Source organism: Schizophyllum commune (genome assembly GCF_000143185.2).
Source record: "Schizophyllum commune H4-8 unplaced genomic scaffold SCHCOscaffold_1, whole genome shotgun sequence".
NCBI lineage: Eukaryota > Fungi > Basidiomycota > Agaricomycetes > Agaricales > Schizophyllaceae > Schizophyllum > Schizophyllum commune.
In genome coordinates, this window is record NW_026089538.1 from 2,288,534 (window position 1) to 2,313,409 (window position 24,876).

At 55.3% G+C, this 24,876-nt stretch overlaps 13 protein-coding genes across 13 annotated transcripts; 9 read left to right on the forward strand and 4 right to left on the reverse strand.

The window, feature by feature from the left end:
• The first annotated feature begins 494 nt into the window (after nt 1-494).
• Nucleotides 495-1,976, forward strand: SCHCODRAFT_02606680 (tryptophan synthase beta subunit-like PLP-dependent enzyme). The gene is made up of 5 exons (XM_003035877.2): nt 495-602; nt 656-954; nt 1,006-1,178; nt 1,231-1,530; nt 1,582-1,976. The coding sequence occupies exons 1-5, from the start codon at nt 501-503 to the stop codon at nt 1,842-1,844; spliced, it is 1,137 nt and encodes a 378-aa protein (XP_003035923.1). The 5' UTR covers nt 495-500; the 3' UTR covers nt 1,845-1,976.
• On the reverse strand, nt 1,951-2,320 carry SCHCODRAFT_02695241 (uncharacterized protein; the record flags this gene model as incomplete). Its single annotated transcript, XM_003035052.1, has 3 exons — nt 1,951-2,055; nt 2,113-2,154; nt 2,210-2,320. 3 exons carry the CDS (start codon nt 2,318-2,320, stop codon nt 1,951-1,953), a joined length of 258 nt encoding a protein of 85 aa, XP_003035098.1.
• A 172-nt stretch (nt 2,321-2,492) lies between these two features.
• SCHCODRAFT_02695242 (uncharacterized protein) lies at nt 2,493-4,372 on the forward strand (the record flags this gene model as incomplete). Its single annotated transcript, XM_003035876.2, has 7 exons — nt 2,493-2,509; nt 2,564-2,748; nt 2,798-2,919; nt 3,024-3,279; nt 3,334-3,548; nt 3,600-4,233; nt 4,287-4,372. 7 exons carry the CDS (start codon nt 2,493-2,495, stop codon nt 4,370-4,372), a joined length of 1,515 nt encoding a protein of 504 aa, XP_003035922.1.
• A 758-nt stretch (nt 4,373-5,130) lies between these two features.
• SCHCODRAFT_02483137 (glycoside hydrolase family 16 protein) lies at nt 5,131-6,431 on the forward strand (the record flags this gene model as incomplete). The annotated part of the gene is made up of 8 exons (XM_050342822.1): nt 5,131-5,252; nt 5,310-5,380; nt 5,435-5,546; nt 5,596-5,628; nt 5,679-5,831; nt 5,883-6,111; nt 6,164-6,228; nt 6,278-6,431. 8 exons carry the CDS (start codon nt 5,131-5,133, stop codon nt 6,429-6,431), a joined length of 939 nt encoding a protein of 312 aa, XP_050202924.1.
• A 1,038-nt stretch (nt 6,432-7,469) lies between these two features.
• On the forward strand, nt 7,470-8,790 carry SCHCODRAFT_02481813 (glycoside hydrolase family 16 protein; the record flags this gene model as incomplete). The annotated part of the gene is made up of 8 exons (XM_003035874.1): nt 7,470-7,597; nt 7,653-7,723; nt 7,774-7,885; nt 7,938-7,970; nt 8,024-8,176; nt 8,226-8,454; nt 8,513-8,577; nt 8,637-8,790. 8 exons carry the CDS (start codon nt 7,470-7,472, stop codon nt 8,788-8,790), a joined length of 945 nt encoding a protein of 314 aa, XP_003035920.1.
• A 224-nt stretch (nt 8,791-9,014) lies between these two features.
• On the reverse strand, nt 9,015-10,072 carry SCHCODRAFT_01269602 (winged helix DNA-binding domain-containing protein). Its single transcript, XM_003035051.2, has 2 exons — nt 9,189-10,072; nt 9,015-9,137 (listed from the first exon to the last, which is right to left on the reverse strand). Exon 1 carries the CDS (start codon nt 10,038-10,040, stop codon nt 9,291-9,293), a length of 750 nt encoding a protein of 249 aa, XP_003035097.1. The 5' UTR covers nt 10,041-10,072; the 3' UTR covers nt 9,015-9,137; nt 9,189-9,290.
• Nucleotides 10,073-10,092: 20 nt separating this feature from the next.
• Nucleotides 10,093-13,382, forward strand: SCHCODRAFT_02025788 (uncharacterized protein). The gene is made up of 10 exons (XM_003035873.2): nt 10,093-10,308; nt 10,355-10,886; nt 10,936-11,398; nt 11,452-11,610; nt 11,659-11,749; nt 11,806-11,954; nt 12,003-12,205; nt 12,257-12,784; nt 12,838-13,009; nt 13,063-13,382. Exons 1-10 carry the CDS (start codon nt 10,113-10,115, stop codon nt 13,285-13,287), a joined length of 2,718 nt encoding a protein of 905 aa, XP_003035919.1. The 5' UTR covers nt 10,093-10,112; the 3' UTR covers nt 13,288-13,382.
• A 119-nt stretch (nt 13,383-13,501) lies between these two features.
• On the reverse strand, nt 13,502-15,789 carry SCHCODRAFT_02484868 (cytochrome P450; the record flags this gene model as incomplete). Its single annotated transcript, XM_003035050.2, has 13 exons — nt 13,502-13,722; nt 13,774-13,792; nt 13,845-13,961; nt 14,011-14,042; nt 14,091-14,118; nt 14,172-14,212; nt 14,260-14,451; nt 14,505-14,835; nt 14,984-15,195; nt 15,250-15,272; nt 15,327-15,459; nt 15,509-15,544; nt 15,594-15,789. 13 exons carry the CDS (start codon nt 15,787-15,789, stop codon nt 13,502-13,504), a joined length of 1,581 nt encoding a protein of 526 aa, XP_003035096.2.
• Nucleotides 15,790-16,166: 377 nt separating this feature from the next.
• SCHCODRAFT_02025949 (uncharacterized protein) lies at nt 16,167-16,716 on the forward strand. Its single transcript, XM_050341559.1, has 2 exons — nt 16,167-16,186; nt 16,296-16,716. The coding sequence occupies exon 2, from the start codon at nt 16,442-16,444 to the stop codon at nt 16,661-16,663; it is 222 nt and encodes a 73-aa protein (XP_050202925.1). The 5' UTR covers nt 16,167-16,186; nt 16,296-16,441; the 3' UTR covers nt 16,664-16,716.
• Nucleotides 16,717-17,249: 533 nt separating this feature from the next.
• On the forward strand, nt 17,250-18,814 carry SCHCODRAFT_02695249 (uncharacterized protein; the record flags this gene model as incomplete). Its single annotated transcript, XM_003035872.2, has 12 exons — nt 17,250-17,324; nt 17,375-17,505; nt 17,563-17,651; nt 17,701-17,746; nt 17,808-17,857; nt 17,914-17,944; nt 17,997-18,078; nt 18,130-18,214; nt 18,276-18,352; nt 18,403-18,431; nt 18,484-18,610; nt 18,665-18,814. The coding sequence occupies 12 exons, from the start codon at nt 17,250-17,252 to the stop codon at nt 18,812-18,814; spliced, it is 972 nt and encodes a 323-aa protein (XP_003035918.1).
• A 331-nt stretch (nt 18,815-19,145) lies between these two features.
• Nucleotides 19,146-20,292, forward strand: SCHCODRAFT_02606710 (uncharacterized protein). The gene is made up of 6 exons (XM_003035871.2): nt 19,146-19,313; nt 19,362-19,425; nt 19,474-19,526; nt 19,579-19,861; nt 19,912-20,041; nt 20,093-20,292. The coding sequence occupies exons 1-6, from the start codon at nt 19,229-19,231 to the stop codon at nt 20,099-20,101; spliced, it is 624 nt and encodes a 207-aa protein (XP_003035917.1). The 5' UTR covers nt 19,146-19,228; the 3' UTR covers nt 20,102-20,292.
• Nucleotides 20,293-20,471: 179 nt separating this feature from the next.
• SCHCODRAFT_02606711 (ras GEF) lies at nt 20,472-22,547 on the forward strand. The gene is made up of 6 exons (XM_050344227.1): nt 20,472-20,837; nt 20,887-21,049; nt 21,105-21,264; nt 21,318-21,737; nt 21,787-22,006; nt 22,057-22,547. The coding sequence occupies exons 1-6, from the start codon at nt 20,507-20,509 to the stop codon at nt 22,398-22,400; spliced, it is 1,638 nt and encodes a 545-aa protein (XP_050202926.1). The 5' UTR covers nt 20,472-20,506; the 3' UTR covers nt 22,401-22,547.
• A 136-nt stretch (nt 22,548-22,683) lies between these two features.
• On the reverse strand, nt 22,684-24,549 carry SCHCODRAFT_02483559 (WD40 repeat-like protein; the record flags this gene model as incomplete). The annotated part of the gene is made up of 3 exons (XM_003035049.2): nt 22,684-22,824; nt 22,876-24,465; nt 24,514-24,549. 3 exons carry the CDS (start codon nt 24,547-24,549, stop codon nt 22,684-22,686), a joined length of 1,767 nt encoding a protein of 588 aa, XP_003035095.1.
• Nucleotides 24,550-24,876: the final 327 nt, after the last annotated feature.

A 24,876-nucleotide genomic window follows, 5' to 3' on the forward strand; every position in this document is an offset into this window, starting at 1 on the left:
GAACTCGCCCAAATTCGATTCCGAGCATGGCTGAGGGGCGGATACCACATCACTCATGAGCCGCAAGTCAAATCTAGGATATCGGGAAGAGCTTCCAGCCAAGAGCAGCCGCGCGGGCAGTGCACTGAGCAAGGAAGGATAATGATGCTTCAATTTCAAGACCGAGTTTTCTTGGTGGATTATGTAGAGACCGTATGGACAAGTGTATAAATGCGAGTCCCGGCAGCGACGGATGAGACGATCATCATGGAGAAGCGCGAACAATGGGTCAAGGTAGCGGGAGTGACGCGGGTGTCACGCTGGACTTCTGCTGGAGTAACGCGGGAGTTGCGGGTATTTCTCCCGCCCCCGGTCCGCCGGTGCGGGGGAAATCCCGTCCGCGTTCCCCGCGGATCAGTGGGCGCTATTGCCGGCGGGAGGTGTTTTTGGCCGCCGGGGTAGCCAGATAGGATGGTGCTGACTGGACACTGACTCATTTCTACCTCTTGCTTCCCACTACCATGGCATCCGCAGAGCAAGAGAATATATGGAGCGAGACGCCAACGATCTATTCATCGTACATATCGAGAACACTGGGCTGTAAGGCGTATCTAAAGCTGGAGGTTCGAGCCAATGGATCACTTCCCCCTTTCCTTCTGTGCTAACCATATCGCAGTATCTACAGCCCAGCCACTCGTTCAAGTATCGGGGGATATCCCACTTCGTGAAGTGGGCAAAGCAGAAGCATGGGCCCAACACGCACGCCATCATCGCATCGGGTGGCAACGCAGGCCTTGCGGCGGCGTGCGCCGCGAACATCCTGGGCGTGAAGTGCACGGTGTACCTCCCAGAGGGAGCTGCACAGAACACGGTCGACCTGCTTGAGGCCCAGAACGCGAAAGTGGTCATCGCGGGTAGATTTTATGCGGAAGCCTTCAAAGCCGCGCAGGAAGCAGCGGCAAGCGAAGAGCATGCGTGAGTACTTACCATGGCTTGGCACGGTGTTCTCTACTGACGAAACGACAGTATCGCCGTGCCCGCGTACGACCACGATATACTGTGGGAGGGCCATGCCAGCATAGTCGGCGAGCTTGCCGCGCAACTGAAGACAAAGCCGGATGCGATCTTCTGCAGCGTCGGCGGAGGTAGCATGCTCGGCGGAATACTTGTGGGCTGCAAGAAGAATGGCTGGGATGACGGTAAGCACACTCGAAAACCCTAGACAAATCACCGAGCTCATTATGCCTATAGTATGCGTTCGCACGATGGAGACCAACGGCTCGGACTGCTTCCATTACTCTGTGGCATTGAACAGGACATCAGCGACGGACGAGCCATTGCATTTACCTGATAATGTGACAGTGGTGCAGGATGAGGGGACTGGCCTTAAACTCGCCCACTTCCACAGCTTCTCTTCGCGGGCATCTGGGTCTTTGGGGGCTTCGCAGCCGGCAGCGCAAGTCGTCAAGATGGCGCTCGAACATGCCGGAGGGGTAAGGACCAGTTCGGTGCCCGACGCACTTGCAGTCCAGGCATGCGTTAGATTTGCTGGTGAGTTCCCCACTTGCTTGTGCAGTCAACGGTTGGGGATGATGCATCCAGATGAGCACAAAGTATTGGTCGAACTGGCGTGCGGCGCGACCCTCACCGCGGCATACAAGCCTGAGTTATTCAACGAGCTCGTACCTCCGAGGCCTGGGCAGAATGCAGCTGATCGGACGGTCGTATTTATCGTCTGCGGTGGATTCAAGGTTTCCCTGGCAGAGATGGAGGAGTACCGCAAAGAAGTTGCAGCGGACTTGGCAGAGGGAGGTTCGTGGGATGTTCTGAACGATCAGGGAAGGGTCATTAGGGTTGAGAAGTGATGCATATTGTACACAGTACACCGATAGAATGCCCGGAAGAGCAGCTGGGAGGTATGAGCGATCGCATACATAGGAGTATGAGGGAACGCACTAAGTAGATATCCGATCATGCATCCTGTGTTTGGTCTTTGCGACTCTCCGTCTTGGCCTTCCGCTCTGCCTTTAAGCGCTCGAGTTCTTCGCGAATGCCAGTCTGGTCCTTGGGGAAGAGCTGGAAGGGTAATGTCGTATCAGGGCAGCGTCAGAGCATAGCGTACATTAAACGCACAATGTTTGTCTTCTCCTCTGGCGGGAAGAGCTTTGCTCTGTACTGCAGCCCCCTGTAAGCGCACTCTTCCCTTCGCTCCGAGCAGGGGCTAGCGTACCGGAAGGACATGGTTGTGGTACCATTCGGGGTCCCCAAAGTGCACCAGCGCAAAGATGGGAATGAAGAGGTACATGGAGAACTTGAACACCTCAAGATTGGGGCCGGCCATGGCGGGAGACGGGAGCGGAGTCTGAGAAGGCGTCCCCGCAGACGACGACCCGGGCCAGCCACAGGCCACATGGCGAATTCGTCACGAGCGCGTTGTGTCACTGTGACCGATCATTAGACGCGTCGCGCGTCTTGCTCTTGGACCTGACCTCACTGTCTGCACCGAATACAACATGGCCATCGAGGAACTGTACGCGCTCGCTCTTTGGCGCGGGTCAGATCAGATTATTGACGCGTTCTATAGAGCCATACCTTCCACATCGACACGGAAAGACACCCAGGTCTTGCCCTCGAAAGGCACTTCGTTCCTGATTCCCGACAACGAGAAGTCATTCCACAAACAATATGCAAACATCTACTATCTTCGACTGCACTCTCTACGAGACGCTGTTATTGAGAACGCTCAACGGAAGTGGAAAGATCTTGATGGTGCCGAACTCGACTGGTACTACGACGCTCGTCCACTCACGCATCACAGGCAGCCCCGTGCACATCCCTCGCGTTCTTGAAGTCTCTAAAGCGAAACTCTGCTATGTTGTCGGAACTGTTTACATGGAAATGCCTCTCAAGCCGAGCGTGATGGAGGATATTGCCCGTGATGTATGTGCTGGTCCTCCGCTTCGGATTATCTACTGACTGGCCTTTTGAACTCGGATGTCAACCTGCGATTATGATGACCCTTATTTACCCTCCTGTTTCACCAGCACTCTATTGCACCTCCGCCACCGCCACCGAAGATATGCTCCAAAGAAGACCATGTTATGCTCGAGGACGAATCAGGACGCATCCGCCTGGTTGGCGCTCGCGTAACGGCTGCACCCCTTGTAACAGGTGTCATTATTGGCGCGCTTGGCGTCGAGACGCCCAATGGCGACTTTGAAGTCGTCGATATATGCTACGCGGAGATGCCACCTCCAACATACCCGAAGGAGGACGACAGTGCGGCGATGGAAGTCGAAGGTAGCCAGTTGCACTTGACGTGCGAGTGCATGCTGACGACGACGCGTTTAATAGAGGAAGACTCTTATGTTGCCTTCGTTTCAGGACTGAATGTTGGCGCCCCTTCCGCGGCGGACGCCCAGCTGCAAATGCTGGTCGAGTATCTGACTGGCGAAGGTGGTGGTTTGGACGATACCATATCCGCGTCTCAGATTTCCCGTCTCGTGATCGCTGGCGACTCCTTGTCGACCGTCCTCGTCACGGAAGAGGTCACCGACGAGAGGAAAGCAGTGAGTCAGCTTGTTCTAGCTGGGTATCAGTCAGTGACGGGGATCTTTCAGCGACGCTTCGGGTACGATGCGACGACTTTCTCGCCACATCCAACCCTCAGTCTCTCGGCTACGCTTCTCGATATCGGGCGGTCAATGCCTATTCACCTACTACCCGGCGCAAACGATCCTTCCGGCGCAATCATGCCTCAACAACCTTTGCCACGACGAATGTTCGGCATGGTATCCAAACTCTCTACTTTCAAGTGCGAGACAAACCCAACCTTCATCGACCTTGCCGCCGGTCCTCGAAAGCGGCAGCTTCTCGTGCATTCCGGACAGCCGCTGGACGACATGTTCAAATACCTCCCGTCACCGCCGGCGCGGCGGCTAGGCATCGCTGAAGCGACTCTACGCTGGCGACACATGGCCCCGACTGCCCCAGATACCTTATGGTGCCATCCATTCTTCCACGCAGAGCCGTTTGTGTTGCAAAATACGCCTGACCTGTATATCATCGGCAACCAGAAGAAATTCGCGACTCGGCTAGCAGGGCCCTCCGATGGACAATGCCGCATCGTATTAGTACCGCAGTTCTCTAGCACGGGGATGGTGGTACTGGTCAATATGCGGACATTGAAGGTGAAGACGGTCACTCTTAAGACGCATCAAATGACGGGGGGCGTCGAAGAGGAACCGGAAATGAGTGAGCTGCTGTTATTGCCTCTTTCGACGACTTGCTGAACCTAGAACTCGCAGAAACGAATGGGAGCGAGCCTACACTGAGCGTAGAAGAGCCGGACATGACCATGTCGGAACCCGACCTTAGCCAGATGGAGGAGTAGACGAATCACGAATGATACATGCGGACCGGCACGCACATGTGTTTCAACCCCCAATTGAATGCGTCGTATTCAGCTCACAATTACACTGATCGAAGCCATTGATAGGTCCATGTCTACCGTTGCATATGACCTTGTGGTTGCAGACGGTTACTCGTCGATCGAGTGAGCTTGGCCCCGTCTCTAGGCTCAGTTGGCATGCCTGAAGCCCAGCAAGAAATCTTGCCGCAGAGCCGGTGTCCCTCTCCGTGAGGCGCGATGCGCGCCCGCTTCTGGTACAAGATCTCCGAGGACCTTGCCCTCCGATGATTCAGGTCAACGACGAAATTCCCTCTCAGAATGAAGCTGGGACATGTCGCCGCTACTGCTATAGGCCACTCACACGCACAGTCCTACTGATGAAAGAATGCACTGACCCGCGCAGTAGGGACGTTACCCGGTATCGTGTCGCCGCGTCGACCATTGTTCAGCTCAAACGATCTTCCAGAGCGACAAGGATAAGCCTGCGACACTTGCTTTGGAGATACGACGCAGGCGCATCCAGGGGCTCAAGAGCGTCTGTGCCTCTGCCGATGCGCATGCAACGCAGGACCCAGGCGAGCATCATCTCGATGGCCACGACTTATTCTGATCACGCCGCAGGTCCCGGCACTGGTGCCCGCACCCTGCGCAAGGGCCCGGCAATAGTTCCCTCTCCCTTAAAAGGTGTCAACCCTCGATAGCTTCTGCTCAAGCGCTCACCCTCTGCCAAGTTCTTCGCTATGAAGTTCATCGCAGTGCTTTCGTCTCTCATCGCTCTTTCTTCCGCGAAGCTGTATTCGGCGTCGGAGCGTTATGTGGGCAATACCTTCTACGATGCCTTTGAGTTCCAGGCTGTCTCTGAGTGAGTTTAGCGTGCATACTTGACGCCCATGTCCTCGTAGTTGACGAGCATTGACAGTCCTACGCATGGGCGCGTGAACTACGTCGACATGTGGACCGCTCAAGGGAGAAACCTCACCTTCACCACTGGTATGGAATATCAGAATCCCCTTCCGTCGCCAGCAGCTCACCTTCCACCGTCAGATGATACCTTCATCTTGCGTACGGACTGCTGGAGTACTCTCAGCCCAAGCGGCCCTGGTCGTGATTCGGTCCGTATCCAGTCGAAGAACCTCTACAAGAACCATCTAGCTGTGTAAGCCTTTCCGACCGATTCTTCAGGGTGGACACTTACTCTACAACAGCTTCAACGTGCGCCACATGCCTCAAGGCTGCGGGTACGCTCCCAGCGTATTCTCCCTTTTTAGACTTGCTGACGACTTGAAAGCACCTGGCCTGCGATCTGGTACGCGGACGTCGACAACTGGCCTGGTGCTGGAGAGATCGACGTGTTGGAAGGCGTCAACAACGTCACGCCAGATGCTTCGACCCTTCACACTACTGCTGGTTGCACCATGCCCGATAACCGGGGTATGTTCGGGTGAGTAACAACGGCGATATCATAGCCTACTCTTGCTGATGGGTCTGCCAGGTCGCCCACGCAGTCCGATTGCAATCACGACGTCAACGGCAATGCTGGCTGTGGCGTCCGCATGAACAATGGGAACTCTTTTGGGCCGAACTTCAATGCGGTTGGCGGCGGATGGTTCGTCATGGAGCGTACGGACGACGCCATCCGAGTTTGGTTCTGGGAACGCAACGATCCCAATGTACCGGCCAGCATCAAGAATCGCCAGGACTCATTGCTGTCTGAGGAACTGGTTCGTGCCCTAGTCGACCTTTCATTATGCGAGTATTTGACACCGTCTTTAGGCTGAGCCCCAAGCCCTCTTCCCCAACACGAACTGCGACTTCAACAGCCATTTTGGTCCTCTTCGGTATGTCCGTTCAATGCGAACCCAGAGCTATACTGAATCATTCATTAAGTATCATCATCAACCTCACGATTTGTGGTGACTGGGCTGGCTCTACGTTTAACAACGATGGTTGCTCGGGAAGTTGCGTAGACCTCGCCAACAACAACCCAAGTGCCTTCGGCGAAGCGTACTTCGACATAGCCAACATCGATCTCTACACGTGAGCGTATGATAAGTGACGCTGCTCATGACCGGGACGACTGGAAAGTCTGCTCATATTTATTTGGGTATTATTGGCGAATTTGTTTGTAGTTGTCAAATCCTACTCAGGTTGCGCGATGCCATCGCTTTAGAGAGCCTAGGGAGCCATGAGGAAGCCGGACACCTACTAAATAGTTCAGCTGACAAGCTTTGAAAGGTGATGACGGACGTCTTCTCTCGTTACATGTCAGCTTATTGAGTTATACGAGATTTTGCTTGATCTTGGGTTGTGGGTCACGCACTGCGCTTCACGTGTCCACAGCCATTCTTGCCTACTTGGGACTAAACGAGCAGTACGGCAAGTCCCGACATCATTCTTGTCGGCCAACATCATCTTCGACTGGGAACCGTCTCAGGTTGTTTCCTCTCCCCTCGATTTTTCTCTCGTATCTTTTCTTGATTCGCGCCATGATGCTGAGATATACTTATGCCGGGTCTGTCGGACCGTGCCTTCTCTGAACTCATGGGCGTCGCATCTTCCGACAACACACCCAAGGGCTGTATCACCTACTTCCAAATTATATATATATAGCTATGGATCACCATGATCATCCTGTCCTCCGAAGCTCCTCACGCGCTGGGCTCACTGGATTGATAGCGAGGATCCTCACAGGCATTGTATGGACCGGTGTTCGCCTTGTCCTCCTTGTCTCGCGAATCTTACCCTCTTCCTCCGCGAAAAGCGGGGCATGTGGGCACGAGTGCCATCTCTCTCATCAAGTATCAGCCCGGACTGCCAGTCTCCTTCCTGCGGCGTCCGCAATAGTGTGAGCGCGTAGGAGATACGGGGCTGGTAGATTCCTCAGGCGTCAGAAAATGGGTGACAGCACACGCGGTAATGCTTCGACGAGTCCTCGCTTCATTTCTTCTGGCCTTCGCTATTGCTGAAATCAACGCTCTTCCAGGAGGGGCTTTTACCCTGTGTAGAGGTCCAATATCGCTATATAAGAGGGCTCCCAGGATGGGCTCCTTGTATCGCCACTTGAAGAAGGTATCTGGCCATGAAGGTCTTCGCTCTCCTGCTCGTCGCTTCTATATTCGCCCATGCCTGCGCCAAGTCTTATCATCTCTCAGAGAGCTACGTCGGCAGCGGCTTCTACAGTGGCTTCGACTTTCAGGCCATCACAGAGTGAGTGGCACATCGTCCGATTGGTAATGCGACTACACGCTGACGGATTGTTCAGCCCTACGCACGGACGCGTGAACTACGTTGATATGTACACCGCACAGGGCAGGAATCTCACCTATACCACAGGTATGAGATGACATGACCTAGATCACAGAACCCTCTTGATAACCTCGCAGGCGATACGTTCATCCTACGTGGGGACAGCTGGTCCTACCTCAGACCAAATGGCCCCGGTCGCGATTCTGTACGCATACAGTCGAAGAAGACATACACGAACCATATTTCTGTGTAAGCGTGTCGTTTGCGGTTTTCATATTCGTTCTTACTGGATAATCCTCAGCTTCAACGTGCGGCACATGCCTCAAGGTTGTGGGTGAGCGCAGCGACGCGGTTGACTGGGATGAGACGACTAACATGATGAGTCAGGACTTGGCCTGCGATGTGGTACGCGGACGTGAATAATTGGCCCGGCGCTGGCGAGATCGACGTCGTTGAGGGCGTCAATGACATATCTCCCAACGCGGCAACGCTTCATAGCACTGCGGGCTGCACGATGCCTGGCGGGCGCGACATGCAAGGGTGAGTGTTTTCATCGTCGTCCGGGCATACGGCTAATCGCCTATTGTAGGTCTCCCACCCAATCTGACTGTAATGTCAACGTGAATGGCAATGCAGGCTGCGGCGTCCGCATGTCGACTCCTCTGTCGTACGGCCCCAGCTTCAATGCGAATGGCGGAGGCTGGTTTGTGACGGAGCGCAAGAGCACTGCGATCTCCGTCTGGTTTTGGGCGCGCAACGATCCCAGCGTACCTGCGGCGGTTAGGGATAGGCGCAGTGATATTGTTTCCGGAGATCTAGTGCGTCATTCAAACGTTCGAGGGCCACAAGATTGCTCAAGGGTCACTATTGCGGCAGGGAACTCCGCAAGCGTACTTTCCAAACACAAATTGCAACTTTGGGAGCCACTTCGGTGCCCTGAGGTACGCTTCGCAACTATACCTACTCGTGCGTCTTCGCCTGACTCTTGATGCTTGCGTAGAATCATCATCAACCTTACGTTTTGCGGCGATTGGGCAGGCAATGTGTACAACAACGACGGCTGTCCTGGGAGCTGCATAGATCGGGTTAACAACAATCCAAGCGCGTTTGGCGAGGCGTACTTCAACATAGCAAATATCGACATATACGTATGATGGTGTACATGGCGTACGCGACAAGGAGTTGACATCGATCGATCCCTGCGATGAAGGAGTACAACGTAGCTACTAGCCGGAGATTCAGACACAATGTATGGTTTCCCTGGGGGGCAGTCTTCGCAGTAAGAATGCTTTCCTGCACGACTAATAATTCCCACTAGCTGGTATTGCAGAAAGCCGCATGGTCTGCCAGTCGCCACAGCGAGGAAACGGGTGGGATGTGATCTCTAGTCCTGAAGTGATGCGCGTCTTGACAGCACGGTACGCGACCGCCTCCAGCCACAAGCGTTCACGCATCCCGGACTTCGCACTTCAGTGACTGAAGTGGAGTACCAACGGTCGTCCTGTAGTGATATCAATTGCCAACTTTCTTGACCAGTCAAGGAGAGCCATACCATGGTTCAGATAGATGTTTCTATGCGCTGACTCGAGCATGCTCAGGAAGAGCGCACGACAACGGGCCGTGTAGGTCGGGTTCGAGATACAAGGGCTCTCGCTCATTCCCACTGCATGACGGACATGATCCAATATGCGTTTCCCGATGTAGGATCTTGGTCGTCGAGCCAGCATAGGCCATCTCGGAGAAGCATATTTTCAAGCGCAGCGCGCGCTCGTTCTTGAGTCCACCCGCGGCGCGAAACAAGATCGATTTCGACGACGCGTCCACCCGTATCGTGGGCCAAGTCGAGGATGATAGCCTGATCCTGATCAAGCTCCTTCGGTACGCTCCTGACCATCTTCCGCCCCCCCACGTCGATGACCTGATAACCCGCGCCAAGCGGTTCAAGCGTCTTGATGCTGCTGACGATGTCATCCTCGGTGACCGCGCCAGCATTCAGGCCGCGCAGACGTGTAACATGGCGAACGAGCTCGCTCATGTCGATCATGCCGCCGTTGCGAGTTCTGGTGCTGACGCAGACGTCGACGATCTGGACACCGAGTTCGTACTGCCAATCTCCGAGGCCCAGGAGCTCCGCCCACCATCCTCCCCGGCGAGGGCCAGCGAGCGGGTCTATACCGACAGTAGCACACATTTGTTGAAAGGCATGACGAAAGTTGGGATCGTTCTTGATGGTGTCGCGGTGCTGTGTGGCGAAACGGGCGAGGGCGGTACGGAACTGCTCAAGCTGGGACTTGAGATCGGCAACCTGCGTCTGCGATACCGTGGATGATAGTTCTGCGAAGGAGCGCTTCGATTGTTCACTGCGCTCAAAGGCAGCGATGCCGACGCCGCCGAGGCGGTGCATAGCGATGATGACGGTCAGATACAAGATGGACGTGGAGGCCGAGACGCCACATAGAGCGGATCGCGTCTTGTCATGTTCTCTCGCAAGCTCTCCGTCCCATTTGGCTTGCTGCCCGACGAGCAGAAGCTGCGCTTTCGCAGTGAACCAGGCGGCATCGCCAAGCTTGCTAGCGTGCGGAACATACCAGACTCCGACGCGTACTGGAACGACTTCTTCGTTCTCTTCGACTCGCCCTCCGACGTCTTCTCCCTCATCGCACCCAATGACAGTGAGTGCCCTTTGGTGAACCGTACCTATTGCATCTCATAGCGCAGTCCGCAGAGCTCTTCTCGAAGCTCCAGAGAATGTCGCTACCCTCTTCCGTGTCACTGTCGGGCGCCTCAACAATCTCATCGCCGACCACACATTCCCCTCCTCCGCAGTACCCTCCGTCGCTGCCTTCGCATCTTCCTTCATGAAGACAGGCTCTGGTCTTGCCGATCGAAATACGACAAAGGAGGCGCTCAACTGTGTCCGTGTCCTCGCACGCGTACTACCCGTCATCTTCGACGTTGAGGGAGAGTCAAGCATCTTCGAAACTGAAGTGATGTGGAGGCGCCACGAAGTCGAGAACCACGACGGCCCAGATGCATCCGACACCACCCAGTTCGTCATTGACGATGAAGAGGACAGCGACAACGAGTCCGCTTCCCAACCACGCTCGCCGCAGAAGGGGCGGCTCACGAAGCAACTACCGTCTCTTGCAGAGAAACTCCTCGACGCCTTGTTCTCCCTTCTCTTCTGTTGTGGCTTCACCTTGCCCAAGGAAATTCAGGTGGACCACCATAAGATCAGTCCAATGACATGGCAAGTGCGCTGTCGTCTGATCAAATGACCCAACTAACGTTCTGCCCAGGGAGAAAGGCGTAGGAGCAACGCAGGATCCTGGCCCAAGCGGACCGTACGAGAGCAACCGCACGGAGGTCCTACGCCTGTTGCTGGTCCTGCTATCGCGTCAAATCTACGTTCCACCACCCTCACTCTTCACCGCCCCCTCCCTGTACTCGCTGCATATGGTGCAAATGCGGGACAGACGCGATGTACTTGTCTTATTATGCTCTTTACTCAACACTGCTATGAACGCCTCGTCGGCGCATCATGGAATCGGCGCCATGGCCGCTCGGTTACCTTATAATCATCTCGTCATGAAGGGCGAGGACACACGCACGAATCTGGCGACACTTTGCCTTCAGGTACTGTGCGCCTTGCTGGACTTCCAGAGCGGCACAGCTCGTGATAAGGCCAAGGGCACCGACGAAAATCGGACGACTGCGCCTACGGCTCGCACGAACGCGTTTCGCTACTTCTTGATGAAGCTGGTGAGCGAGGACAAACTCTAGGGAATCACATGAACGCTAAACATGCATCGCAGCATCGCACTCAGGACCTCTCCTTCATCCTTGATGGCTTCCTCAACACGATGGACCAACAGATGGCCAGCATGAACAATATCCTTCCTGGCGCCCGAAAGTCCATTCCGTACATCCCGGAGATGATCATATTCTTCTGGAAGATGATCGAGCTGAACAAGGTCTGCCTTGAACATGCTGGCGCGGGATGGCACTAACGATCCGCCCAGAAATTCCGCTCGTTTGTTCTCGAGTCGGACAAATGCAACGACGTGATGGCCCATTTGGTATGCTACCTCTTGGAACTCAAGGACAAGCCTCGTACGTTCTATTCTATCCCTCAGGCAATTAGTGTGCGGAAAGCTAAGTATGACCAGAACAACACGGAATGTGTCGAACGCTCTCGTACATCCTCCAGACGTTCTCTGCGGAAGCGACGTTCGGTGCTAAGCTACAGACGCCGGTTCGCATGCAGCTACCTGCTAAGTACCAGGTCCCAGGGAACGCCGCCGATTTTCTGATCAATGTACGATCGTCATTGGCGCTGGCAGATGTCGACTAACTGAGCTATCAGGCTGTCTATTCGGTGATAAGTACCACGTCCGGACAACTCAACTCGCTGTATCCTGCTCTCGTTATTGCCCTCGCCAATGCGTCGCCCTACCTGAAGAATCTGACAGTTACATCAGCCACGCGCTTAGTGCAACTTGTAGCCTCCTTCGCGAATCCAACGTTCCTGTTATCCGACGAGGGACATCCTCGCTTGCTGTTCTTCATGTAAGTGCCTCGTTTACATGCCCTGTCGCGCTCTAATGATATTGCAAACAGGTTGGAAGTGTTCAACGGCATCATCTTCCATCAGCTGTCTGACAACGCACATGTACTATACGCCTTGCTACAGGCTCATCAAACCTTCGAAGATCTGGCAACGTTCACTCTAGCGCGGGGCCTGCGCGAGATCCGACGCGTGCAGCGGGCTAAGGAAGACCTGCAGCGGCGGCGAGGCTCTAGAGACAACGGCCCTCTCGGCCACGGTCGGGCGGACAGCATAGCCCGGGGACGTACAGTACGAACACCAGACGGCAATCTTTCCCGCAGCGGGACCCCTGACTCGGTGGAGAAGGCTCGCGCTTTGGACTCCGCACGAGCGCTGGAAGAGGGCGTCGCGCATGGCGCAAGCGAAACTTTGGACGACGTTTCCGGAGTGCAGCGGCGGTCTGAGAAGGCCAGAGGCAAGATGAAGGAACGCTCGCCGGAGGATGAGATGGACGAAAGTCTAGAGCGGATCGCTGCAGCCGGCGTTGGTCGAAATGGATTTGTTCCAACGCAGGACTGGGTCGCGTCGTGGCAGACAGGGTAAGGTCGATGCTAATTTGGTCAACCCTTGCTAACTTACCATACCTTCGCAGCCTACAGTTAGATCCTATCCTCGTCCTGATAGCGGAACTCCTCCCAAAACTGCAGGAGCTGCAAGCGTCCCAGAAGGCAAACTCAAGCACCGCTATTGCTAATTTCCTGGCCAGCGTCACGCTGGACCATGCGCTACCTCCAAAACCACCTCTGGCGCCTAGACGATTTGTGGTAAGCCCGCGAGCACGCAACGTATTTTGACCTTGTTCTGACATGCTACCCAGTGGACGGATGCCTCCATGGTTTGGCTGACATCCCTCCTGTGGGGCGAGATCTATGTGAAGCACATGAGTCCCTTGGGCATCTGGAACGCAACGAACGTTCGCCTGTTCTACGTGAAGCATACACCAGCTCAACAGCGCCAACTGACGGAGGCCGTCTCGAATGTCGTGGGCGGCTTTCTGGGTAGGACGAACTCGGAGACATCGCTAGGCAGGCAGGCCGCCTAGACGTGCGTAGTAGTGATTATGCTTGCTTTCTTGAGTAGGGACATCTCAATGGCAACTTGGAATCCGAAGGTCCATTCAAATGTTTCTGTCTACGACCAAGGACTGCAATTGAGGGGATAGTGTGGACGATGTACAGGATAGAAATAGTCGAACAGTATGCGGGAAACGATAGCAATGTCGGCCACGCTCTCATAAAGACCAGCGGACGATACGCCTACTCCTGGTATGCGATGTTCTGCTCGATGAGCGAGGCGTATGCCGCACTCCTGGGCGTGATCTTGCACGTGAACGGGAGAGGGCGGCTCGCCATGCCCGATGTGTAGGTCCTAGGCGGAATGACGGGCATACCATTGTCGTCAACTGCGGGATCGATATTGAAGCATTGAAGGGTGGTTGCAACATGCAACCAAAGCTGGTTCTCCGCCATGAATCGACCTGACGAAACGGAGATGAGCACGCGGCGGTTAGGTAAGGGCAAGATCTGACCTGGGCAGATACGACGACCCTAGCGGTGGTCAGATTGGTATGTGTATCTGGGATAACAAGTTAACACGTACCCATCCGAAGGCAATGGTGTTTGGGTTGCGAGGGCCGCCGTCTTTGGCGTCAGGTACCCCGATGAAGCGCTCAGGGCGGTAGCTCATCGCGTCGGGATACATGCTCTCGTCATGAGCCTACCGACCGTTCAGGGCAATGCCGGCACGTCCGAGGGAGACAACTCACAATGCCCCACTGGTTTGGAATCATTGTTGTTCCTGCGCCTAAGTTAGATTACTGATGAGCGGTGTCCAAAACCTTCTTACCCTCCGGAATGAAATAACCGTCGTAGACCTGGATCCGATGCCCTTCAGTTCTGACGAGAACACGGCTCAACGCATACGTACATCGTCCTGCATAACGCGGTGCGGAACACCAAGAGGGATGACTAGCGGAAGTCAGCGATGGTCAACCAGGAGATCGTGAAGGGCTCACCTTGCTCCCATCGGTACGTTTCCTTCACTATGGCGTCGATGTAAGGAAGGTCCTTCCTGTCAGCAATCGTGGCAAGGCGCGCAGCGCCCACAACACGATCCAATTCCTCCCGGGCCTTGATCTGAACTTCAGGAGCGTGCAACATGGCCAACACAAAGTTGAGCAGCGACGCAAGGATCGTATCAGCAGCGGCTAGAGAAGAGCTCAGTTCCTCGACGACAAGTACGCAAAAACAACCGACATACTTGCGTACATGACCGCGCACGACTTCTTCATCATCTTCTCCTCCTCGGTCGCATCCTTACTGAAGGAGCCTTTTGCAGCCAAAAGCGCGGTGAAGAAGCTAGGCTTCGCCTCGCCCTTGGCGAACTGGTCCTGCGCCCAAGCCCACGGCTTCTCTTGCAGTTCCTGAGCAAGCTCGTAGCCCTCTCGTGCGACGCGCTTGAAGCGAGCACCTGGAAACCACTCCGGAACGTACTTGAGGATCGGGAATATGTCGACGAGGTAAGCACCTGGCCGAGCTGCGGAGACCATGGCCAATTGCGCCTCTTCCGCGACGCGGACGAACTCGTCATCCTCCTTGGGCTCGTAACCGAACGCTTTGAGGATGTCAATGACTATCCAAAAGAATTTGGATCGGCCCAGCATACCTATTTTCATGATAACCGTTGCCGTGGTACTATAGACGTGTCAGTCGACGAAATAACCGTGGACTGTCGCTCACGATCGCAGAATCTCGTCGAACTGCTCCGGGCTCTTGAGCAGCTTGCCTAGAGCCAAGATGATCTCTCGCTATGAAGGATGAGACGACGATTACAGGGTTCTGAGTACTACGTACGGTTTGAATGGGAATGTACTGCTCCGATGCGCGATTGTTGAAGCCAAAGTGGAAGAGCTTGCGTGCGGTGGTGTACGCGGGCGTATACGGCTGCAGTCCTGAAGAAAGCAATCAGCCGTACAAATCGTACTTCACGTCTGGCGAAAGCGCACCCATATTGAAGTCCCAGCCCATCCTGTATTCTTCGTTCAGCCAAGCTTGTTTACCCGATGTAGCATTGCGAACTTACAGATCACAGACCATGGGCATCGACGGCCTGTCGCTGTAGATCGAGGAGCGTTGGTCGAGCAGGTCTGTAGCTGCCTTCGCTGTATTGATGATACACATCTTCTTGCCCAGTATGCTGATCATCACCAAGGGACCTATCGAGCGCATCAGGTGGATTATGGCTATATCGTGTGGGAGACTTACCGTACTGCTTCCCCCATTCCGTAAAGGTATGCCATTCTGCGGCGGAGGTTAGACGCAATAGTATTATGGACAACGAGAATCACACCTTCTGAAGAGGGCATATCCGGGAGATTCCCCAAGAATGGGATTGGACTGGGCTCTGGCCCTGGCGGGTAAGGCAAGCCCAACGCATTCCGGGAGCGTTTTCGAAGGTACAGCCCAGACAGCGAAGCCACAAGAATGGACGCGATCACGGCATCGCGTCCGAGAAACGCTGGGGTAACCTGTGTCCAGTCGAGCATGATGAGGATGCGAAGAAAGGTAAAATGAGTGAAAGGAAGAGCGAGGGTCTCCGGTGGGCGTCAGAGCCAAGTAGACTTTCCCGCAGGTGTGAGAACGGCAGGCGTTATATGCAAGGGCGGCGTGACACGGATATCTATGCGGGGTTGGGGAAACAACGAGTGGAAAAGGATCTCCGTTGGCCTGACACGTAGACGCGATGCCGTCCGACATTCCCAGGCCAGGGTCCAAGGACTCTTCTCTTCACTGCGGACTCCATCCGGGCGAATTGACCGGCGAGTTACCGACAAGTTGCTAGAGCGATAATTGGCTCAGCGCGGACTGCAGGGCTTTCGTGTATCCCATCAGAGCGAGCTTCAGGCAACCCCACTAGCGTGGAGTAGGAGCTGAATTGAACACGTAAGTACCATGGACATAATAGACGTACGGGTGACCAGGGGAACTGCGCCTCTGCGTGCAACATACGGCAGTTAGACGGCAGAGGCACTGAACGTGACAACATTCCTAGGTGGCACCAAAGAGATTGGATTCAGCCATAGCGCCAGGAACCTGTGTAGCCGGTATAGCCTAGCTCTGTATTGTGGGCGCTCATCGAAAGGCGACCCGAAAGCCAGCAACAGAGGACAAAGCGATGAGCGGAGATCTCTCGGGCACATGGGACTGTCGGCAACTGCCGTTATTTTTGCTCCCGCTGCGACCGGCCTGACTCCGCCTGAGCGCGATGACTCTTCGCACGTTCTTCTCCCCGCCGAGGCCTGCTCCTACCATTGCCAACGCTCAGATTCCGTCAACATGAAGTGGACTAGGATACTCTGTTCTCAGGCGCTGCCCGCATCGGACTTTCGCAACCTATTTAATTGGACCCGCCTGACTTGACACACTCGTTTCTCGCTCGGCAAGTCAATGTCACAGGCAGCCTATCATGAGCAGGGCCCGCACAGGATCCGCTCCCTGTCCACGAAGCTCAAAGTCTGCAAGCCAACTACTTCCTACCCTCGAACGGGACCGCAAGTGGCTCACATGCCCACCGAGCCACATCGCTCATTGCCGCGCGCGAGCTGGAGCCTGTAGAGCGTACAAGTACGGTACGAGACACTGCTATTGCTTCTGCACAGGTTTGCCTAGAGGACGTCGGAAACCCGCCGACGGACATGACCGTTTTCGCGACCGATTTCCCTTGGACAACCCACTTTCCGGGATCTGGTTGTCAATCCATACCTTGGATGGGGTGTCCGCTAAATTTGATGGTTACGGTTAGCATGGCTCGGAGCTGGTTCTCAAGCCCCATTCATCATTCCTCAGACAATCACCGTCGTGTTCTTCCCAGAGGCTCACGGCATGACCTCAGGTAGCGGGGACTTTGGTATCCGCCGCTATATAAGTCCACAAGATCGAAGGCTCGCGTTTAGGCGCGCTATCCTCCCCCTTATCGAATACTCGTTCGCTCTCCCAGTACTCGGTCATGAGCGCGACGCCTCCCCAGGATGTTATCAATACGACCTACGGCGCACTCGTCACGGGTATCTGGATACAACAGGTGCGTAGTGCCTGCTTCTTTGCGCCTTCGCAGCTGAGGCGCTTTGCAAGCTGTTTCTCGGCTACATACTGGCGCAGATGATTGATTATTACCGTAAATTCTACAAGACCGACAAGAAGTTCAACAGGGTCATAGTACACGCGCTTCTCTTCTTGAATGTCTTCCTCGGTGCCATCGATTTGTGAGTGTAGCTGAACACGAGTAAATCACTCTTCCTTGCTCATGTCGCTTCCGACAGTCACGTTCTCTACCGTACATCAGTCCTTCATTACGGCGACTACGACCATTTTGATGGGCAGGCGTGGACCATGTCCTCAGAGCCCGGCTGTGAGTTCGCTTCCGTAAAATCTCGTCGGTCTGGACTAAAGGATCGCAGGGACCGCCATTGTCGGACTTGTAGCCCAAATATTTTTCTTGAATCGGTGCGTGCATGCGCATCTCGCGCATGGTTTCTCTCGATGCTGACCCATCATACGAACCCAGTTGTCATAACATCGTGCAGTCCAAGCTTCTGACGATTTTTCTGCTGTTGCGTATGTGGGTTTCCCTGAGGAGTGCGCTTCCCTTCCACTGATGGCGCGCGTCACAGTCGTGCTCTTCTGCTTTGGCTCCGGAGCGGCGTGCGTACCATTCACCTTCTGTTCAACCTCGCCTTAATGTGATTGCATGCAGTGTGTCTATATCGTTCATGATTTACGGACGGTTCAGCTCTCTCGGATCTTTCAAGAAGCCGATCATTCTTTGGCTTACATCGGTAGGTCGCGTTTGTGCTCTTTGCAGAGTCAATCTGACGACTCCCTCGCAGACTGCAGGTGCCGATATCGTGATCGCCGTTGTCCTCGCCTGGCACCTCATCCGATCGCGCACGGGATTTAGGAAGACGGACGCGCGTATGTGTACCGGCTGGGCCTTCTTCGAGCGGCTGCTCATCACTTCTTGACTTCTTTATAGTCATCACTCGTCTGATTACGCTGTCGATGGAAACGAGTGCAATGACGGCGCTCGTGGCCCTGCTGAACTTGGTATTGGTGCGTGCATCTTGCGCCAGATCTGCGGCTTCATCTCATGATATCCTAAGTACTTGCCCCTCCAAGATACCGCATACCAGTACGTGCATCCCAAACAGCTGACTCAAGGGGTGCTCACTCGTCCTTTGCAGCCTCCTTCCGCAGTTCTCGATCAGCAGGATATACACGATCACAGTCATGGTCACTCTTCTTGCTCGAGACAAGCAACGACGTATGCTGAACAGCACGGAAGCCGCGTCGTTCCCTACTGCCATCCGGGTATGTCTCGACGTTCTTTGGGCGGTATACTCGATTATTCATCATAAATCACAGGTCGGCGTCACCACTTCGACGCAATGCGACTTCCGCAACGCTACCGCCAAGGATCAAGAATACGAGCTGTCGACTCAGGCAGGCCAAGAGGTGGCTCCGGACAAGAAGAGCTACTGGCAGGATGACCGCCCTGGAACAGCTGAAGCATAGATGAGCTACTTGTATCCGAACGGCTGGACTATGGCACAGTGGATCATACGCTGAGACTGCCAGTCGCAATCCTTGTTCATGTCGTAGCTAGATCACTATTCTTGAAGAGGGCCAGACCCCTCCTGCTGCTGCCTCTGCCTCTCGTGGATCTATTCTCAGCACTCTTTGGGAGTAAGCGCGCTGCCTCGATATCCAAGGCGCATGGCCTTGCAAGGAGATAAAAAGGGTGGCCTGCTGAAGTTCAACTTGGCCAATAACGCGTGCTGTCACATATATAGTCACGCGTCGCGGACGCGATGCAACGATCACCTGACGATCACTAGGCTTGACCCTCGCAACCACCGCACTCTCCGTCGTTCTGCTTTTGAGACCCTTTCGGCTTCCTTCCCCTTCGTCTTGTTTACATCGAACGCGATGACCGACCTCACTTCAGAGAGCAAGTTCACCCCCTCTAAGGTTGTCGATGAGACAAAGGAGAGGGACTGGCCGGCCAGCCTTGGTACGAGACACGTTCCCCGGTTGACGATTCACTCGCTGATGACTGTAGGAATGATGGACTGGGACAGTACGCGAATTATCTTCACCAAGAGGTCGTTGATTGAATTTCTCAAGTATGTCTTTGTTCTGTGGGCCGCTCGATCGGGCGTTGACGCCCACAGGTATACTGGAACCACAGTGGATACCAACTTCCAGAATATACAGAAGCTGCCCAGTACGTTATCATATATCCTCTTCGCCGCTGGGGTTTATCAGCCCTTCACCAGAATATGCCTCGTTTGGCAAGATCAGTGGACCCGCCCCAGATGCAGCGGAAAGCTCGACGCCCGAAGCGGCATCGCCACAGGCAGTAGGAGGCTCTGACGAGTTCAAGCCCACGCGCCGTGTGCGTACGGTTCCTGGTGGCGCGTCGAGCGATATCTTCTCGCACCTGGACGACGGAAGCGCGGTCGATGAGCCAGCACCGAAGCCCAACCGCTCCCCCGACCCCGCCCCAGAGCCTCAGGATGAGGGTCTGCACGGTTTTTCGAGCGACTTCAAGCCCAGCAGGTATGTCGTACACCGCATGAACGATGCGCAACTGAATCTGCCCCTTGTAGACGTGTTCGTTCGAATCCTGGCGGGAACAGCAGCATAGGTTCGTTCTTTGAAGCCCCGGATGACGCACAGAAGGCCCTTCCATCGCGTCGCGTGAGGCAGAACCCTGGTGGTCAGGACAACATAGGCAGTGTAAGTGGTCCAGCTCGTTTTTGAGGGTTTAGCGCTCAGATAAATTCGTAGTTGTGGTGATCTGGAGTAGGATCGTCTCGCGCTAATGTGTATATGTGATGTTGGATGTCACAAGCCTGCCACTGCACACTTCGTATTCCGCTTCACCGGGTTTGGGGTTCTGAAGGGATCTGCTGTACCTCCAGGTCCAAGTTGGATTGTATTGTATGCTTTTCTCACGCAATGGATAAGTTACCGGACCGAGGCTCAGCTTGAAGCACGTCAGCCTCGGGAAGTCAACGGAGCGACCCCTTTTAATGAAGCGCCAGGGGCCGAAGCGTGGGTGCCTGCGGGAGGAGGGGAAGATAGGAACATGCTGCGGCGGTTGTGCCGCATGGAGCAGGCGATAAGGTGGTGGACACGTGTATAAGAGCATAACGAAGTCGATCGAGGAGGTTCGACTGTGACTGTCGGGCTTCTGAACGCATGCATCCGCGCCAATGGGGCGTCCGTCGACGCTCCTCGACCGACTCTGCAGAGAAGCACAAGGCCGGTGACCTGCGGCCCGACAGCATCATGAGGACATCCAGCAGCTCCTCGTCCTCAGACCGCCGCTCATCACACTCCTCATCCGACTACTACTCTGCCGATCACCACAGCGTCGACTCCCGCACGTCCTCGGACTCTCAATCATGCCATCCTGCGTCGATCGCACATGCCCTCGACTCCCCTGTCCCCATCATTCACCGCAACTCTGCTGGACTCATACAGGCCGGCACCCTTCACGGACTTGTTGGCGAGCTCATCGCCCAAGCTAGTTAGTCCATGTACACTCCGTCAGACCAAACACTGACAGATAATTTCAGATGCCCACTCACAATCTGTTCCCCCACAACAAGACCTGTTTACGTCGATCTTCCATATCTATACCGACTTCACCACCCCGGAACGCATCATGCTCAGCATCGAGAAACACTTCATCGATGCAGATACCCTACCTCCCTCGGACCGCGCCAACCTGCAGTTTAAGTCAGTGCTCGCTGCAGGTCTCAGTATGTGCTGCATGCCAATGATACCTCCCCAGCGTGCTCCAACTCATCCAAAGATGGGTAGAGAATGTTCAGGTCGCGCCGGCCATTGCAATTGTTGACCGGATGGCCGCGCTTGCGCGACGCGCACTTGCCTCGCCAAGCACTGCAGCCCAGTTAGATCGGATAAACGCCGCTGCTCATGCCGTTGAACAAGTCAGTCATTCCAATCAACCTTCTATCTCTCTGAGCTGACCGCTGCATTGCAGCGTCGTGCTTCTCTTGCCTCTCGTGTCAGAGACGGCGCTTCGTCTCCGCACAACGGCAGTGGCGATAATGTGGCGCGTATTCCCAGCGTAAGCTCGGGGCAAGGGATGACGCCCAGCGTCAAGCCCCTGCGCGCTTCGGAGATCACGCCGACTGAGCTCGCAACCGCCTTGACCCTCCTAGAGGGAGAACGGTATCGCAGCATCAAGCCCGCAGACTATATCCGCTACCTAAAGCAGCGACCCGCCAGTACAGCCAGTAGCTCGAATCCCAGCTTGGGTGACGCCAAGAAGCTTCGTGGCGTGCAAGCAATGTCGGCCCTCAATAATGATATCATCCATTGGGTTAAGTTCTCCGTGCTGGACCCAGAGGGAGTAGAGGCACGCGCGTCTGCAATGCTCTTCCTGATCAACACGGCAGAGGTAGTACTCGCGACGCCGGTTGGCTTCTTATTAGCTGATATCGTGCCAGGAATGTCGTCGATTGCGCAATTTCAGCTCTACTACTGCAATAGCGAACGCCCTGCAATCTTCGCCTTTAGAGCGTCTCCGGTACACACGACAACGAATACCAGCCACTGCCCAGCGCACCCTCGACGAGCTCGTGTCATTGCTAGATCCCAGTTCAAATCATCGTGCTTACCGGGCGGCATTGCGACAGTCCCATGAATGGCCAACGTTGCCTTGGTTAGGTCTGTTTGTCCCAATTATACGGCTTGCAGAAAGCTCATTCGGTCAACAGCCGTTCACTTGAGAGATCTCAATGCAAGTCTCGAGCGCTACCCGCAAGCCATCTCGGTCACACCAGATGGCGAAGCCTTGCTCAATTTCGAGCGCATCGCGCGAGCAGCTGCGTGCATGGGCGAACTTCTTCCAGATCCGTCCACGCTCGCGGACCGACGACCACTTCATGAGTCGCCCCATGCGCCCGCTATCGCATATCTTAGACGTGAGTTGCGCCACAGCGCACGGAGCAGATCGAACGAGGAGTTGCTTGAACGCGCGCAAGCGTTAGCTGAGTCGGAGGAGCAAGCTCACCGTGCTCGAGCACGAGAATTGGAAGGTCTTGGATTCCGAGTGAAGTAGTTCAGTTTACGATACCGACTTCTCCTACCATTCTGCGCCTGGGGCTCAAGCATTCACGTTTTGTATTACACCTGTACTTACCCTCGTCATGCATGTACTCTTACTCTTCACCTTATCATTATTCCATCACCCCGATGATTTGTCCAATGAACCGCGCCGCAAACTAATCAGTGTAGACATAAATCCCATCTGGGGCGAGATGCAGCGAATGAACAAGACTAAACTAGTACATGGAGTAAGATAAGTTCACAGAATCATACGACGAGCGCTCCAGTACGCGGACCTAACCAGCAAAGCTCCAAACCTTGATCGTCTTATCATCGCCCCCCGATACTATCTTGTCCTCGCCGAGAGCTATGCAACTCACGGACGCTTCGTGACCCGCGAGCGTGGCAATGTTGCTTCCATCGTCCGGACTCCAGACCTAAGAATTATCAGTATCGACGAACGTGAACATAATTCAGCTGGGACGAACCTTGATAGTGCGGTCATGACTACCGCTGACAATGCGCATCTTGTCCGCCGCGACCGCCCAGACACCGCCGATATGGCCGAAATGAGTGCGCACACAAGCACCCGTCTCGACATCCCAGACCTTGATAGTGTTATCAAGGCTACCGGACACGAGCGTTGGCAACTTCGTGCGAGGCGCGGGAGAAGAGCGTCCAGTAGGACCCTCCTCCGCATCGGATCCATCACCTTCGCCACAGTCGGGAGTGAACATCAGCTTGATGCTCTGCACTTGCCCGATGTGACCCGTGAACTGGCGTACGCAGGTTCGCAGATGCAGGTCCCAGAGACGAATGCTGCCATCGTCCGACGCGGAGAACAGCATCTTGCCCGGGTCCGCACCGCCGCTGGAGCCGTTACAGGGCGGGCCGTCGAAGACTGTTGGCGCGGCAGGACCTGCGGCGCCACCCGCAGTACGATCCCAGAGCTGCACCGAGTTGACCCAATCCCTATGCCCACGCAGAGTGAACGCACAGCCTGTCCGTAGGTTCCACACCTTGATGGTCGAATCTACGGAGCCACTGGCGAGGATGTTCGAGTCGAAGTTGAGACAGACGACGCCTTCCGTATGTCCAAAGAGTGTGCGGATGCATGTACCGCGACGCCAGTCCCAGACCTTCAGCGAACAGTCCATGCTACCAGTGATGAGCTTGTACTCATCGAACTGGAGAGCGCGGATGGCGCGCGTGTGACCGCGAAGAACATGGAGTTCAAGGCCGGTTTCGAGATTCCAAACGCGCGCGGTTCGATCATAGGACCCGGTGATGAGGACGGGAAAGGCGGGATGAGTGAGGTTCTCGTTGAATTGCAGGCACATGACTCCGTCGGTGTGGCCCTCCAAAGTGCGCACCGTACAGCGTCCGCGCCTCCAATTCCACTCGACCGTCATACGTTCGCTGTAGACCTCCTTCCATGGTCGAGTCGATGACGGGGACAACCGGCCAGGAGAGGTCGGTGCGATCAGCGATAAGGATGCACGACGGGATGACTCGGCAGCCGACTCTTCATGGCGGTGATTATCCTGAGACGGAGAGCTAGAGCGTTGCCGCTTCAGCGGCTGCTCTTCGAGGTCGGGACTGCCCTCGCGCGGTCGCTTGACGGAGAGTATGCAGCCGTGAGGGCTCGAAACGGGGTCGGGGGCGCCTGGTACCGGCGTCACCGATTGGGCTCGGTATAGACGCTTCTTGTCGAGTAGAGGCAACCCCCAGCCGCACTTATGACATTTCTGTCCGATGTGCTGCTCGCAGATGCCCCGCCATAGGATATCATCGTCAGCGAGGGCCTTCCACCTTCGCGAGACTTGTGCGGCTCTGCACAATGAGGTCGCGTCGAGATAACCCAGGATCTTGAGGCCAAGCTCGCGAGGTAGAACGGCAAATGGGTCGATGCGAATAAGGTGCTGGAGGGAGTCTGCGAGGAGCGACAGTTGGGAGAAGCAGCAGAGTGTAAGGAGCCCTTGGAGAATGATGGCCCTCCGTGCGTGCGACGACGACGAGAACTGGGACCAGACAGCCGTCACGGCCTCTCTCTCTTCGACGGGCAGTGCGTCTAGGGACTAGGGGGGATGAGTTAGGGAACTGGGGGACCCGAACAGTGCACACACCTGCTGCAGCTTCATGTTGACCCCTTCATCCGCCATCCTCTGGTGACGGACGCATAGCTTGCGAGATGGCGCAGTAGACTTGTTGGACGGGTGAGGCTTCGGGAGTGTCATTTTAGAGGATTCGACGCTGGCCGCATCGGTCTCGTCTATGACCGTCGAGGGGCCATCGGTTCGGTTGTTGTTATTGGCTGAGTCGGCATCCTCGCTGGATGCGCGGGCAAGTCGGGGGGCGGGGAGCGTATCGCAAAGGTATGATTTTGGGGAGTCCATGAGGGGCAGGACGTGCTGGGTCTGGAAGAGAAAGGTTTATGTATTCGTGCTCGCGGTTGATGCCACCGTTTGCACGAGATGTCGCAATTCACT

What these genes read in the sequence shown, in the direction of transcription:
- SCHCODRAFT_02606680 (XM_003035877.2), top strand. Translation starts at nt 501, where the DNA reads ATGGCATCCGCAGAGCAAGAGAATATATGGAGCGAGACGCCAACGATC. An exon ending in GCGGCAAGCGAAGAGCATGC is followed by an intron (nt 955 to 1,005) that starts GTGAGTACTTAC and finishes ACGAAACGACAG; the next exon opens with TATCGCCGTGCCCGCGTACG. An exon ending in GAAGAATGGCTGGGATGACG is followed by an intron (nt 1,179 to 1,230) that starts GTAAGCACACTC and finishes TTATGCCTATAG; the next exon opens with TATGCGTTCGCACGATGGAG.
- SCHCODRAFT_01269602 (XM_003035051.2), bottom strand. Translation starts at nt 10,040, where the DNA reads ATGCACCGCCTCGGCGGCGTCGGCATCGCTGCCTTTGAGCGCAGTGAA.
- SCHCODRAFT_02025788 (XM_003035873.2), top strand. Translation starts at nt 10,113, where the DNA reads ATGTTCTCTCGCAAGCTCTCCGTCCCATTTGGCTTGCTGCCCGACGAG. An exon ending in AGATGATCGAGCTGAACAAG is followed by an intron (nt 11,611 to 11,658) that starts GTCTGCCTTGAA and finishes CGATCCGCCCAG; the next exon opens with AAATTCCGCTCGTTTGTTCT. An exon ending in TGGCGCCTAGACGATTTGTG is followed by an intron (nt 13,010 to 13,062) that starts GTAAGCCCGCGA and finishes CATGCTACCCAG; the next exon opens with TGGACGGATGCCTCCATGGT.
- SCHCODRAFT_02025949 (XM_050341559.1), top strand. Translation starts at nt 16,442, where the DNA reads ATGGGACTGTCGGCAACTGCCGTTATTTTTGCTCCCGCTGCGACCGGC.
- SCHCODRAFT_02606710 (XM_003035871.2), top strand. Translation starts at nt 19,229, where the DNA reads ATGACCGACCTCACTTCAGAGAGCAAGTTCACCCCCTCTAAGGTTGTC. An exon ending in GGACTGGCCGGCCAGCCTTG is followed by an intron (nt 19,314 to 19,361) that starts GTACGAGACACG and finishes TGATGACTGTAG; the next exon opens with GAATGATGGACTGGGACAGT. An exon ending in TCGTTGATTGAATTTCTCAA is followed by an intron (nt 19,426 to 19,473) that starts GTATGTCTTTGT and finishes TGACGCCCACAG; the next exon opens with GTATACTGGAACCACAGTGG.
- SCHCODRAFT_02606711 (XM_050344227.1), top strand. Translation starts at nt 20,507, where the DNA reads ATGCATCCGCGCCAATGGGGCGTCCGTCGACGCTCCTCGACCGACTCT. An exon ending in CGAGCTCATCGCCCAAGCTA is followed by an intron (nt 20,838 to 20,886) that starts GTTAGTCCATGT and finishes AGATAATTTCAG; the next exon opens with ATGCCCACTCACAATCTGTT. An exon ending in CTGCTCATGCCGTTGAACAA is followed by an intron (nt 21,265 to 21,317) that starts GTCAGTCATTCC and finishes GCTGCATTGCAG; the next exon opens with CGTCGTGCTTCTCTTGCCTC.